General features: G+C 65.5%; 1 protein-coding gene across 3 annotated transcripts in view; it reads right to left on the bottom strand.

Moving 5' to 3' along the window:
• Positions 1-15,026, bottom strand: part of SBNO2 (strawberry notch homolog 2) — a 47,037-nt gene that overhangs the window by 17,002 nt on the left and 15,009 nt on the right. For all 3 annotated transcript variants that reach the window (XM_080824434.1, XM_080824436.1, XM_080824435.1), the window contains exons 3-4: positions 12,701-12,774; positions 12,036-12,147 (exon numbers count right to left, since the gene is read on the bottom strand). In XM_080824434.1, the coding sequence (XP_080680560.1) occupies positions 12,036-12,147; positions 12,701-12,774 (186 nt within the window). The remainder of the gene's footprint in view (positions 1-12,035; positions 12,148-12,700; positions 12,775-15,026) is intronic.

Here is a 15,026-nt window from a genome sequence, read left to right as displayed (position 1 = left end):
AGATCTGGGGTCAGCCAACCCCTCGTGGGGAAGGAGCCCCGACAGGCCCTCCCAGATGAGGCCCTCCCAGGCCAACCTCCACGTTAGATGGCCCGGTCATGCTGACTCAGGTCAGTCAGTGCAGGTGCTTCACGGGGGAGGGAGGCAGGCTGGATGAGAGCAGCGGAGAGCTGCCCTCCAGGAGGCCCCAGGTACGGGCACCCCTTGTATGTCTCAGCCCATCAGGGCCCTCGGAGGGCCAGGCCAGCCGGGCTGACGTGCCGGCGCACTAACCCCTGGGGCGTGGTGAGGAAGACAGGCAGGGCTGGCCAGGGGGTCTCGGACTCTGCAGAGGCAGGAGACACGTGGGCCTGGAGCCCGTCCTGCCGCCCTGGGCTCAGGCCCCGTGAACACAGGTGAGCTGGCTTCTGGGGGTGGAGGGCAGCGACCCCGCAGCCCCCAGGTCCCTGAGAACGGGCGCCGGGCTGTGGCCAGTGCCGGGGCCTGCTGCACTCCACCTGTGAGGGCTCCCCTCCCCTCCCATTCATGTGTGTCAGAATCGGATCCCTATTCCTCAGTGGTGGTGACGGTGGTGGGGGCCTCCAGGTCATACCCCCCAGCTTCCTAAGGGTCTGCCGGGATACCAGAGCACACACAGCCCCAAGGACGAGGCAGGCTGGGGCCTGTGGTGCGGGGCCCCTCGGGAAGAGGTGGGCGGGCATGGGGCCAGGCCTCCCTGACGGCGGCCGGAGGCAGGGGCTGCGGGCCGTGGGAGTCTATCTTCCGGATGGAGCTGGTTCCACAGCCAGGCCAGGACTCAGGGTCTGTGCAGGAAAGACCACCCGTGGCCAAGTCGGCTAGTGTGAGGCTGGGTGCCTTGACAGGCACCCAGGCGGCCGACGACATACAGCAAACCAGAGGGACCACCACTCACTCCCGCCCCCCAGGCTGCAGCCGGCCTGGGCCCAGGGGAGGCAGACCCTGGCAGGACTTGACAGCCTGGACAAGTCCGGGCGAGGAGACAGTGGCTGGCAGGACTAGCTCAGGCAGGCAGTGGCCTGGGAAGGTGTATAAAAGTCCGCAGCATGGGGACAGGGGTAGGAGAGCCACACCAACCCCCGAGTGGGAAAGGCGCACCTCGACACTGCTTGGGATGCCCGGCAGTGGCACAGGGCAGAGCAGCCACCTATGGGGCCAGAGGGCGGGGGGTGGTGCTGAGGGGGCAGTGGGAGGTCTGGCCCTGCTGACCCTGAGGCCTGCTCTCTGCCCACCAGGGCCTCCCGGGGACTCTGCCACGTTCCGGGGCAGCTGGGGTCCGAGGTGGGAAGGCCGGGCCATGGAAGCTGGGTGCTTGGTCCTCGGAGGCCACACGGAGCAGGGACCCCTGCGGGCTGCCAGGGGAGGTCTGGGTACGGGTGGCCGTCTGTCTTTGCTAAAATCCTTCTGGAACCACATCTGAGCATGGCCTTCCCGGAGATCACCCCGTAAGCTTGGTCCCAGTGACAAGTGCCCCTGAGGCCATCAGGCTCGCAGCCCCAGGAGGCCCCGAGCGATGGGGCCGCCTCCTGAAGGTGAAGCAGTCACAGCTGTCGCGTACGCCGGGGGGGGGGGGGGGGGGGGGGCCCTGAGCAGGACCGAAGAAGAGGAACGGCACCTGGAGAAGGTGGGTGCTTGGGGCTCCTGCGTGGGCGGTGTAGAGCGACCCCTTCCCACGAGGATGGTGTGGACCCGGCCGGCACAGCCGGCCAGGACACAGGGCCAGCGTCCGCAGGCAGGAGCCGTGTGAACAGCAGGGACCCCTGATGGGACGAATGCAGCCTGGGGACGTCCTGCGGGACCCCCGGCCGGCCCTCCTCCGACCTCCCGGGGCATCCACACGAGGAACAGTGGACTCAGGGTCCCGGCCCGGAGGGTCCGAAGCAGAGGGACAACGGAAATCCCGTGGGGTCAGGACGGGGTCCCGGGACAGAGCGAGGTGGTGAACAACGAGGGGACAGGGCCTGCCCGTCACCGCGCGGACGTGCAGTGTGAGCGGAGGGCCCGCGCGTGGGGCCCCGGGAGCTCGATCCCGCGTGGGAACTCCGCACACGGCTGCTCCGGAAGAAGCGCTATTAGCAAAGTGGGAGGGTTCTGCCCACTTCGGGGGGGCTGCTCCACTCGATTCTTGGGTCCAAGGCAGGCAGGGCTTCACGTGGGGCACCAGGGTCCCTCCCAGCCGCACTCCCTGCCCGCCAAGGGTGGCAGGATGAGGCAAGGGCTGACCCCTCCCAGGTGGGCAGCTCACAAGCCCCTGGGTCGGGACCAGATGCCCAGCGGCCACCAGAGGATCCCCAAGATGACCCAAACCCAAAATCACCCTCCATAGACCCCCTACAAAGTGCCTCCTGAGACACCAGGCCCCCACCCTACTCCATCAGCAACAGCCCCCAGCGGGGAGGGAGTGGGGGGTCACCCTGACGGTCTTGGGGGACCAGGGAGGTCACAGGGTCACCCGCCGTGGTTACTGTCTCTCAGCATTTTGGGGCTCCCTGGACCAGATGAAGACCCGCCGAACAGTGTCCCCCACAGAACGGGGGCACAGGACAGGATGGCCCCACCCCAGACTTCACTCTGGGCTCCCCTCGGGGGGCTGCAGCTGCTCAGCGCCACTCGGACCCCAGAAACGCCCTTGTGGAGACGGGCTCCGTCCCGCTAGCCCTGGCTCAGGAGCTGGAAGCCGTCCAGGACCCCTGGGGACCCCGAGGACGGACGGAGGGAGGCTGCCGTTCCTACCTGGCCGCTGGGAGCCCACCTCAAACCGCACTCCGCCAGCCCTGGCCCAGGACACCCCGAGATTGTCAGGGTCGGGCCGGCCGCCATGGGGCGCTCTCCGGGGTCCCGGCGGCCCGGGCTCCGGCGACTGGCGGGCGGGGGGGGGGGGGGGGGGCGGCTGCCGGCGGGCGAGAGCGAGCCGCGCGCAGTTACCTTGTTGAGGGCCGCGAAGCGCAGCCAGAAGCGCAGCTGGGACATGGCGAGGGGGCGGCGGCGGCGGAGGGCGCCCCGGACGGCGGCGGGCGGCTCCCGCAGGACCGAGGCGGCGCTGGGCCGCTCTCGGCCCGGCCGCATTTGCATGTCGGGTTAGTCACCGCCAGCGCCTACTTCCCCTAAGGCGGCTGACTTTCAGGAAATGATGGCTGCCTGGGAAGTCAGGGTGATTACTGGCAGAGCGAGAATTCCTGTACTGGGCGTCATCTAGCCACAGAGCGCTCCACGCTGCCCCCCAGCCGCGCGCGCACCCCGGCGGCCCGGCGCGCCCTCCCTCGGCCCTTGCCTCGGTGTCCCCAGCCCGCGGGTACTCCGGGTGCGGACGGCCCCGGCCGGCCGGCAGGGACCTGCTCCTGGGGCGCCCGTGGCAGGGAGGGGCACAGGTCCCCACGCCACAGGGAGAAAAGGCAGGCCCAGCCCGCCCCTCCACACCCCTCCACACAGCTTTCCCCAGCCACCCTGGAGCCCGTCTCCAGGCCTCACTGGGCTCCCCCGGGGCCTCTGTTCATGCCGCGGCCCCAGCTGGAACCCGCAGGAACCCGGGCCCCTACCCTGCTCCTTCCCTTGGAACTTTGCCAAGGGGTACAGCTGTCTCCCAAACCCCCTTCTTTCCTCTCCCTGCCTGGCCCTGCACCCTCAGCCCCACACGGACAGCGGGGCACAGGCCGGGCTGGCGCACGGCACCCCGTGGGTCAGAGACCTTGCGCAAGCACCTCACGGTGCCCTGTCCCACGGGAAATAGCAGCTCTGTGGCTGGGCTGGGCTCCCCGCACGTGCCTGGGGGTGAGGAGCACCTGCGGGGCTGCGGCTGGGTGGGGACCCTGGGCCGTGGGCCTTGTCAGGGACTGTAAGGGATCACGGGCTCCAGTCCCACAAGGCCACTGTGACATTCCTGTCCTGTCTGCACTACAGAGCCTGCAGCCCCCCACCCCTCCCCGCTGGCCCCAGCACTGCATGTAGAAGGGAAAGTACCAGCAGCAGGGCAGCGGCAGGACGCTCACAGCGTCGGGAGCAGGGAAATGCGAACCAGAGCCGGGGGGACGCCACGCCACGGCCCCCCGGACAGCCCGACCCCGACACACAGTGACAAGTGCCGGCCAGGACGTGCAGACGTCGGAGCCTGCCGCCACGCTGGCGGGGGACATGACGCAGGACAGTCTCTTCGGAAACAGTCCCGCGGCTCCTCAGAAAGTTGCACACGGAGTCGCCCGATGACCCTGCGAGACCACGGCTGCGTACACGGCCGAGACACACGGAAACACACGTCCCACCAAGCCCTTAGTGCACGTCCACAGCGACATGACTCACGGCAGCCAAAAGGTGGTGACAAGCACAGTGTCCCTGCACAGGTGGATGTGGCTCACCCACATGCGGGAGAGTCCCTGGCCCCAGCAGGAGCGAGGCCCCCATGCACCGCCCTGGGGACAGACCCCGAGCCCACAACACGCAGGGAGGGAACCAGACACAGAAGGCCACCCGGGATGTGAGTCCACAAGTGTGACACGTCCAGACCAGGCTCCTCTATGGACGGGAAGGGGACTCATGGGGGCTCAGGGGCTGGGGGAGGGGATGGCTGATGGGGACAGGGTTTCCTCGGAGCTGATGGAAAATTCTGGAACTGGACAGAACTTGTGGTTGCACAACCCTGTAAATTTACCTTAAAAAGGTGGATTTTATTTTATTTTTTTAAAGATTCTATTTATTTATTTGACAGACAGAGATCACAAGTAGGCAGAGAGTCAGGCAGAGAGAGAGGGGGAAGCAGGCTCCCCGCTGAGCAGAGAGCCCGATGCGGGGCTCAATCCCAGGACCCTGAGACCATGACCTGAGCTGAAGTCAGAGGCTTAACCCACTGAGCCACTCAGGCACCCTTATTTTATTTTTTTAACAGTTTTTAGTCACTCATTTTCTTTTGTAAATAGTCTCTACGCCCAACATGGGGCTTGAATTCAAGACCCTGAAATCAAGAATCACACACTTAGGGCACCTGGGTGGCTCAGTGGTTAAGCGTCCGCCTTCGGCTCAGGTTGTGACCCAGGATCCCAGGATCGAACCCCACATCAGGCTCCCCACTCAGCGGGAAGCCTGCTTCTCCTTCTCCCCCTCCCCCTCCCACTCCCCCTGCTTGTGTTCCTTCTCTCTCTGTGTCTCTGTCAAATACATAAATAAAGTCACACGCTCTCCTGACTGAGCCAGCCAGATGGCCCCCAAGCGCGGATTTCAAGGCACATGGACCCGGACTGAGGTTTAAATCAATGACTAGAAACCAAACCAGAAAGACACATGAAGTACACGTGCCGAGTTCTCACGACTAGATCCAACTGCCACGAGGTCTGTCGGGTTTCAGCAGCTTCTGACCTTTGACTATTCGTCCCCCAGATCTCAGTGCCAGACAGCTGGCCGATGGGCAAGGGTGGCCTTGAGGAGACAGGGAAGCCAGCACCAGCTGGGCCCCTGGCCGCCCTGCCCCCGCCGAGGCCACAGGTTGGGGGGTCTGCTGCGTGCCTGGATGGAGGCATAAGGGCTGAGTGGGGACCTGGGCAGAGGCCCCGGCGGAAGTCAAACATAGTGACTTACACACAGGTCATGTGTGTGAGCAGGGCCGCCCCCAAGGACAAGACTGGCTCTGTCCCCATCTGGCTGCCTTGGAGCTGGGGGGCTGTCTGGCAGGGTCCCCCTCTGACCCCGGGGTGACCCTCTGCCCTGGGCCAGGCAGGGTGACGAGGGGCAGGCACGGCCCAGCTGCCCTGTCCCCCAAGAACCCCCAGTCTGTGCTGACGTTTTGCCTCCTTTCCTCCCCGCCTCGCGGGCCCTCACACAAGCCGTGCCTTGCTGGGCTTTGGGCCACCACTTCCAGGGAGGTGGGGGTGGACACGGGGCAGAAGGGTGGGCTGGGCACTGCAGGTCCCCTCAGGCACACCTCACTGCTGGGATGTTCCTGTCGAGGGGTGAGTTATGTCCCCCAAAGATTCACGCTCACGTCCTGTCCCCCGGGACCTGGGAACGGGACCTTATTTGGATACAGGATCTCTGCACATACAGTCAGCTCAGGTGAGGTCGTACAGGAAGGGGGAGGCCACGAGGCAGTCAGTGACTGGTGTGTCCTCATGACAGATGCACGGGGAGGTAGCCACATGCCCCCGGGACAGGCTCTGAGTGATGTGGCTGCACGCAAAGGGATGCCTGGAGCCCCTGGACCTGGGAGAGGCAGGAGGGACCCTCCCCCGGAGCCCAAGGAGGGAGCACGGCCCCGCCACACCAGGATCTGGGGGGCCTGGCCCCAGCACAGTGAGGGCATGCTCTCTGTGGTTCAAGGTCACCCCGTTTGCGGGGCCTTGTGGGGGCGGCTCTGGCTCACACGGCCCCTGAAGAAACGGCTCTGTCAGCCCACTGCCGTGGGGACAACAGACCCTGAGCACTCTGTGGTGTTGCAGTCAGCAGTGGGGGGGGCCTGGACCCCGACCCAGGGCTCTCTGCAGGGGCCACTCTCCAAGCACACGGCCACCCTTCACCGCCTCGTCCCCTGGCTCCTGGCTGTCCCAGCTTCTGTGCAGCGGCCCTGTGGAGACGCCCATGCTCCTGCTCCCACTGGTCTATGGTGCTCGGGCAGACCACAGAGTGGGGCTTCCTTGGCCGTGGTCCTCGGCACAGACCACGGAGCGGGGGCTGGGTTCTCGGCTGTGGCTCAGCGGGAACCAGGAGGCTTTCTTAGAGAAGCGGCGTCCTGCTGGCTCTCGCTGCCAGTGCCGGTAACTACCAGGGGCTGCTGGGGGGGTGCTGTGACCCCTGCTCCCTGCCGAAGTCCCTCTGCAGAGCAGGCAATGCTGCCCGCCCCTCAGTGGAGAGCTGCTGAGAGTTTGCAAAGCACTTTCCTGAGTGTGACCTCATCCTGGCTTCCCAGAAGCCCCGGGCCGGCAGACGGAAAGTGTCCTTACTGGGTGGGTGCAGGGCCCACCCGAGATGCTGGGAGGGACGCTCGGGGCGGTGCCCACCCCACTCACTGCACGAGGGGGCTCGGTGTGGAGACAGGGGCCCTCCCCCAGAGTCCGGCCAGGATGTTCGGGGTCCGGGTGGACCTGGGGGGAGGGGTCAGGGCAGCACCCGCTCCCAGGGGGCACATGGGCAGGGCAGCATGTCCACAACCAGGACCCCAGAGATCCCAGGGTCGGGAGAGCGTAGGGCAGGGCCTGGAGGCACAAGGCCTCGGGCAAGGTGGTCCGCGACCCTGAGTCCTTCAGCCCCGGCCGACCTCAATGTGTCCCCAAACACCCCCCGATCAGATTCAGCCAACCTGGAACACAAGTCCGCACAAAAGCCTGCTCACGGATGTTCACTGCGGCAGGGTTCAGGATCATAAAAATCCCACTGTGGGAACCACCCAGATGCCCGTCAGCCAAAGAGCAGGCACACACAGTGGGTCGCTCACATACGGACACGTCCCTCAGCTGCTGGCAGGAGCGAGGCCCGGGGACGGACCCGGAGCCCATGACACTCAGGGAGGGAACCAGACACAGGAGGCCACACAGGGTGTGAGTCCACGCGTGTGACACGTCCAGACCAGGCTCCTCCACAGACAGGAAGGGGGCTTGTGAGGGCCAGAGCCTGGGGAGCAGGAAGGGATGGGGAGTGCTGGTGGATGTGGGGTTTCCTTTTGGGGCGATGGCACATTCTGGCATTACACAGAGGTGATAGTTACACAACCCTCCGAATTTACTAAGAGTCACCGAATTGTATGATCTGCAAATCACAGCTTAAATCAAAAGCAAGGAATAAAAGAAAACCCATGCACTCACACCCGGGGGTGGGAGACCCCAAGGGGGACCCCTCGACTACTGGGGGCACCAGCGGGAGCCGGAGGACCTGAGCGGCTCCGTGCCAACCGCGGTCAGAAGAGGCCTTCCTTGGGGAAGCGGGGGCTGTGCAGGCTGAGGCGGGCTCTTCAGGGACTGAGCCTGGGTCAGCCCAGACAGCTCTGAGCAGGGGCACACAGACAGGCACTCCCAGCAGCCCGCGCGGCAGCCCGGAAGCGTGCAGCCCCTGATGGTGGCCGTCGTGTCACAGCCAGGTGGGCAAGTAAGGGGAGGGCCAGCTCTCCCCATAGAAGTCCTCCAGCCGACAAACAGCGGAGGAACAGGGACCGCAGTGTCTGCTAGACAGACACCACGGTGACGGTCACTGCAGGCCACATCCAGCCCTGCAGGAGGAAATCCATCCCGTCCCCACCACGACAGACCAGGGTCCCCAGCAGCCTCGACGCACCCGCCCCGGGGGAGAGGGGAACACAGCAGCAACCCGACCGTGGCCGGGGGACAGTGGAGGGCCCCGGCGCTCCCACCCCGACCAGGGCTCAAGATCAGCGCCACACACAGGAAGACATGTGGGCGACCGGCACACAGGTGACACCCGAGAATGCAGCGTCCCGCCCGCAGGACTCCTGCCGAGAACACAGCACCCTGGGAAGCGCGCAGGCCCCAGGCCAGCCTGCACAGTGGGGCCCAGCTCCCTGTGGGGGCCTCTGCGCTCCAGGCCGGGCCCTCTGGTCTGCTGGCTGCGTTGGGGGGAGGGACGGCAGTGCCATCCGACAAGAACGTGCGGGAGACCGGGGCAGCGCGTGCGACGGAGGAGAGCCGGCAGTTTCCCACCCTCCCTACGCACCTGCAGTGCCGTCAAGTTCATTTCGTCACAAAACCCTCACACATACAAAAAAGAGTATCAGCCCTGAAATTTTTAGGTAAGCCCTGGGTACACGTGCCCTTCATCCTGGAGCTGGCCCCTGGGTTCTGGGCCACTGCAGAGGGTCCAGCTGCGACTACGCAGGGGGCCGGAGTGGCCTCTGAGTGAGAACTAGCTTTGACTTTCTGCACTCCTGAGAGCAGGGCCCCACGGGTTGCAGGCCCCACCCAGGTAGCCAGAAAACGGGAAGAGAAAACGGTAGAGCATGTGAGTCTTGGTCTCAGGATTGTGAGTTCAAGCCCCACTTTGGGTGTAGAGTTTACTTAAAAATAAAACTAGAATTAAAACAAAAAACAAATAAACAAAAACCCAGGGACGCCATACAGAGGCACCGTCAACCCGCCGCCAATGTCCCGGGTCTGGGTTGGATCCTGCGAGGAACCGAGGGAGGGACCCGGTCCCCCTAGCGTTCAGCGTGTCAGCCCTTGTCACAACACAAGGAACAAAGACCCTCAGACAGTGAAGCTGGAGCCAAGACTAGGCACAGGCCTGGGAAGCCAGTCCAGATGCCCTCCTGAAGAGAGGGGAGGGATGCTAATTCCAGGGAACTGCTCCGTGCCCCAGAGGAGACTGGGAGAGAAGGCTTCTCTTGCAGGCAGAAAGAGTCACCAGCTCATCTCCCTTCTCTTTTTGCTCTGGCTGCCAGGAAACTCAGGGCTCAGGTTTAGTGAGCCGGAGGTATATCAAGGCCTGTAGGGTTATGTTCACTCCTGGCTGCAGTCCAGCTCCAACTCCCTCCGATTAATAGCACAGCGGAGAACATCAGAACGTGCCAGGGCCGCATGCGGGCTTCACGTGGTGCGTCAGTCTCCTCTCGCTACCATAATGGGCTACCACAAATGTTACAGCTGCAAACAGCTCACATTTATTACCTTGTGGTCCTGGAAATCACAAGTCCAAAACGGAAAGCTATGTTGCCCCCCGGGACCCCAGGGAGACCCGGCTCCTGCCCTTTCCTGGCCCGCGGCCGCCCCCATCCTCCCCACCAGCAGCGCAGGGTCTGCCCATCTATGGGACCCCCGCCCTCTGCCTCCCTCTTGTGAGGACTGGTGAGGACGCCGGGCCCCCCAGGAATCCAGGGTCACCCCACCTTGGGGCCCTGACAAGGTCCCCTCTGTTCTGGGAGGGGACACATCACAGGTCCCGGGACCAGGAAGGGGACATCTCCGAGGCTATCACTTTGCTGGTTGTCATGGTGATGTCATTTGGTCAGTCAGGAGCACAGGGTGTCTGTGGCAGGCCCACTGGCTGAGGCTCAGTTGGGTCCGGCCCCCTTCCTAGCGTGGCCCGCAGGCCTGGGGGTCACGAGGGAGTGGAGGAGGCTAACGGGGAGTCAGGACCCTTCACCCCAACCGGACTCTGGTCCCACATCTGTCTAATCCCACACTTAGCACTGGGGGGAAGAGTCTGTTCGAAGAAGGTTCTGCTGCTTTAGAAGAAAGATCGGGTCCGAGCAGCCCCCGGCGGGTGGGCCGCTGCTCGGTGCGTATCTGTGAGCCGGGCATGGCCGAGCTGCACCGCAGAGCAGCGACCCCCACACGCGGTGAGACACAGATGCGGCGGCCCCAAGGGTGGGTCAAAGGAAGTGCGCTGGCTCTGCGCAGAGCCAAGAGAGAAGCAGCACAACCTGAGTGCATGAAAGAGAGCCAGGCGGACCGCCCCGGGCTGGGGCTGCTGCTCCCAGGGGCCTCAGCTCCCCGGCCTGGAGAGCAGGGGGCACCCCGGCCGGGAGCCGGCATCGTGAGACGCTGGGGCCGGCCGAGGAGCCGTCTGGGACCGAGCGGAAGAACTCGGTCAGAGCTCAGAGCACACACGGCGGCTCAGGGAGGGGGTCAGGCTGTTGACCGCCGGCCGCACCCGTTGTCGTGGACATGGGTGCTTTGTAGGCGGGGTGACGGCAGCCACCAAACCAGAGTGGCCAGCGCGTCCTTGCGGTCAGCAGTCAGCGGGAGAATCCATGTACGCCTGCAAAGGCTGCTGGGACACCACCACAGGGACCTCCCACCCTCTCCCACTGCCCCCTCGCCGTGGGAGAGCTGGGGGCCAGACGAGGCCTGCGAGCCCCCGAGAGCTGGCTGAGCCCACTGTGCTCGCACGTCCTCCAGGCCCAGCCAAGCCCCTTCCCGGGGGGCCACACGGGGTCCAAGCTGGAGAGGGAGGGCTTGAACCACACATGCACGTGCTCCCACGGTCCTGCCGGGTGAAGGCCTCCCAGGCTGCACCCCCCAGGTGCCCCTCGAGGCTCCCAGCAGCCCTGCCTGTGGCTGGTACCACTGTCCTGGGCTTCCCCTGTGTCCTTCGGCTCTTCAAGGACCCACTGGGTTTAGAGCCTCCTGCTCCACGATCAGCTCATCCCCGACTTTAACTAAGTGACGCCTGCAAAGACCCTGTTTCCAAGGAAGCTCCCGTTCTGGGTGGACTTGGTTCCAGGTCCCGCGGGGCGCTACAGGGACACTGGGCAGCTCCCCGAGGAGGGAGCCGGTCGGAACCCACCCTGCCTGGGTTCAGGGGATTCCAGCTGGTGGGTCTGAGCCGTATCCTCCCGGACTGCCCCCTAGGGGCCACACAAGCCCCCACTGTACAAGGAAAGCTGAGGCTCCGGGGACCCGAGCCCCCGGGGACGGACAGTTCCCAAACCGCATGCTGGAGTACCCCAGCTGCGGCGAAACCGAGTCCCGCACGTTTCTGAGGGAAACTCAGTACCGCCAGGCTGCCCCCTGCCCAGCCTCAGATCCCGCCTGAGCTCCTTCCCACAAATGCTCTCTGGAGGCGCCTGGCTTCTGGGGCCTGCCGCGAGGAGGGCAAGCCGTCAGACGCAGCCGGTGAGGGTCCATCGGGGTCCCCCCCCAAAATGAAACCGCATGTGTCTCTTCCTCCAGTGCAGGTGGGCTACACTCTTCAAACGGCCACCGTTTGGGTCACAAACCCGCAGTCCGGTCTTCACACCCAATGGAGCATCGCTCTGGCCAGGGGTACGGGGCACGAGGCGCCACGGCACCCGGACGGGGCAAGCATGGGGGCCTGCACCCAGGAGAGGGAGGTGCTACGCTTGGAAAAGCGGACCTAGCGCCCCCAGACGCCACCCCATAGCCACGCCTGGGGGGCCAGCAGCAAGCGGACCGGGGTGCGCCTCCGGCCCGGCTCTCTCGCTGCAGGGAAGCCACCAGGGCGACCTGGGAGCCCTCGGCCACGGGGGCAGCAGCTCTTCCCGAGTACAGACCACGGGCACTTGAGCTGGGCCAAGGCCGCCCAGGCACCCTCACAGGGACGGCAGGGGGACTGCGGCTCCAGGTGCCTACCTGAGGAAAGTCGCCGGTCTTTGGCAGGAAGCTGGGGGTGGTGGTGGAGGGTCCGTAGCTGGTGTCCACGCAGGGCTGGCCGGCAAGGAAGGAGGTGGAGCTCATGAACTGGCTGCAGGGAGACGGGGCCAGAGGGCGGCCGTTAGGACAGGAGCAGGAGCCACTGGCCCAAGGACCAGCTCCAGCGTCCAGGTGACTCAGCTCCTTGGAGAGGCCCACATGCCCGTGTCCCAGGACACAGTGCCCTGCAGTTGCCAGGTGTGGCCAGGCTCCTCCACAGGCCGTTCCTGGGCCGGGCACTTGGCCTGCTCCCCGCCAACCCACCGTAGGCTCCTACTTACTCTTCAAAACCCCACTCGCCGTGCCCTCCCAGCTCCTTCGCCCCCAGAGTTCTCACCCCCAGCCCGGAGGGCACCCACAGAGCCCTCTGCCCTTTTCCCTGGTGGGCTCTTTCTAAGACCGGCCATAGCCAGTCAGTCCCAGCGGCCTCCCTGCGGCCCGGGCCCGGCCCACAAGCCCCGGGCAGGACGCTGAAGCCTCCGTGGGCCGTGAGCTCTACTGTGTTCTGGCAGGCCCCGCAGAACCGGGGAAGCTCCGGTGGGCTCCGTGGCCGCAGGGCGTGGCACAGCAGGGCAAGCCGGGACCCGGAGGCCAGAGGGACTTACGGGCTCTCGCCGGAGAAGGCTGGGTACGGCGTGGGCGAGAAGGCGCTCCACCACGGGCAGTGCAGCATGGCGTTCTGAAACAGAGCAGGAGTGTCAGGGGCGCACACTGGGGGCTCGGTCAGCAAGGAGGAGGGAGGACGCTGCCGCCATGGCCTGGGTAGAAACTGTACCCTGTGGTCCCCCAGCCGGGTCGCCAGGGAGCGACCACAGCTCCGTGCATCGGTCTGCCCATCCGTCCAGGGGAGCCCACGGAGGGGACCGCCGTAAAGATGGAGGAACCCATCTGTGCACGTGGAGGGCTCGGGCCGGCTGAGAGCCACGGGCACCGCCATACACCCAGCCACGGGCGGGGCGGGACGGGGGAGGGGGGTGCGACCCACCTCCAGACTGGGAGCACCCCCTCATCTCTGGAGGGCCTGGGGGGCCCAGACTGCTGGCCCACCCAAAGGTCTGACCTGGGAACCTGCATGCCACACAGGACGCAGGTGTGCTGGAGGGCCGGGGACCCTGCCTGGAGGCCCCCCTGCTTCCAGAAAGTAGAGGGTGGGACTGGGGCACCTTCTGGTCCAGGCCCAAGGGAGGTCCGCGTGGCAACGAGGGCTTCTCCGAGGGGCTCCCATCAGCACCATGGATGAACCCCTCCCGGGGGGTGAGAGCCTGGCCTTCTCAGAGCTCCCTCAGGCCAAGCCGGCTTGGTAGGGGTTCTGGGGAGCCCGCTTTGAGAAACAGTCATGGCGGGCTGGAAGGGTGACCCTGAGGTCAGTGGGGGCTTGGCGGCCCCACACGGGGCTCTGACAGGACCAGCTTGGGGGTGTGGCCAGCGGACGCTCCGTGGACAGCAGAAGCCCACACGACAGGCTTGTCCCACCCCGACGCACAGGCCTGCCGAGCAAGGGTCCCTTCCCCGAAGCCACGCCGTGGCCTGTGTGGGAGCACGTCCGGGAGGCCCCGGTGTCCCCATTTGTCCTAGCGGGCTCTGGCGGGTGGAAGGCCAGCAGCCTTCCCGCAGGGCCGCCAGAGCCGGGTCCCTCCGCCAGGCGGCAGGAAGCCATCCCCCAGCCACGGCTTCCTCCCTCTCCGCAGGACTGACTGACGGAGAGCTGGCCCGAGAGCTGGCCCGGAACCAGCCCAGATGGCTGGGTGAGGAGAGGCGCCGTTCTCCGGCGCCTGTGTCTAGGGGTGGGGGGCGCCGGCCCTGACTTCCCATCACTGTGCGCAGCCCCCCAACCCCGACCCCTGCAGCACGGTTCAGGGCCAGAGCAGCAGACCGGAGGAAGGGGAGGGAGAGACGGGCGTGGGAGGGGTCCCACCCGCTCCCCCAGGGCTGGCACGCGTTGCAGAGAAACTATCGGAACAGCGGGGAGGAGCAGCACAAGGCCCTCCCCAGCACGACGGCTCGTGGCAGAAGCCTCCAGGTGGCCCCCCTCCAGGGGAGCAGGGTGAGGTCACCCCAGGGCCCCGGTCTAGTGTTACTTCTCCTCTCCAGCCCCATGCAAGGAGAGGGACTGGGGGACGCCGGGACGGCTCAGTCCCTGGAGTGAACAACTCTTGGTCTCGGGGTTGTAGGTTCGAGCCCCACATCAGGTATGGAGAGGACTTAAAAATAAAATCTTTAAAAAGAAAGGAGAAAACTCCAACTTGAGAGAGGGACGTAAGCGACCCAGGGCCGCAGGCACTCCCAGAACATCTCACCAACTAGCATCAACCAGGCACCGTGGGCCACTCTGGGCACACAGCAGGCACCCAGCTCAGAGGTGGCTTCCAGGCTGGGCCATTGTGGGGTGCGCCTCACTCCCCCCACGTCTCCTGCTCCGTCCACACCTCACCCGTGAAGCCGGACAGCCCGAGGCCACTGTGCCTCTGTCTACCCGGCACCCCCCGCACCCTCTCCCCCAGCACAGGGCTCTGTGAGGCTGCCAGTCCAGGCCGCTCCAGTCTCACTCCCAGGGGTGCCACCACACAGCCAACGCGAGCCTTCCTCGGGATCTGCCCCGCACAGCAGGCGTGTCTCTACCTCTGCAGAGCAAGCCTCTGGGCGTGACTGATCTAGAGACGGGCGCCTGACTCCCGCCCCCCACCCCACCCCCAGGCCAGCCAAGGCAAGCCTGCCTGGGGATTTTCCAGGTAGGAACAGAGGCTGGCTTCTCCCGGGGAGATGAACGCCCCAGAACCTGTAAGCCCACGTAGGAAGATAACGCTTTTGCTAGGGCACCAGATAAAATACAGGGTGTCTAGCAAAAATGGAATGTCTGATAAACAGCAAACAGTTTTTAGGGGCACCTGGCTGGCTCAGTGGGTTAAGCGGCCGACTTGGTTTCGGCTCAGG

This window comes from Martes martes (genome assembly GCF_963455335.1).
Source record: "Martes martes genome assembly, chromosome: 1".
Classification (NCBI taxonomy): Eukaryota; Metazoa; Chordata; class Mammalia; order Carnivora; family Mustelidae; genus Martes; species Martes martes.
This window is presented reverse-complemented; position numbering and strand designations above follow the sequence as displayed.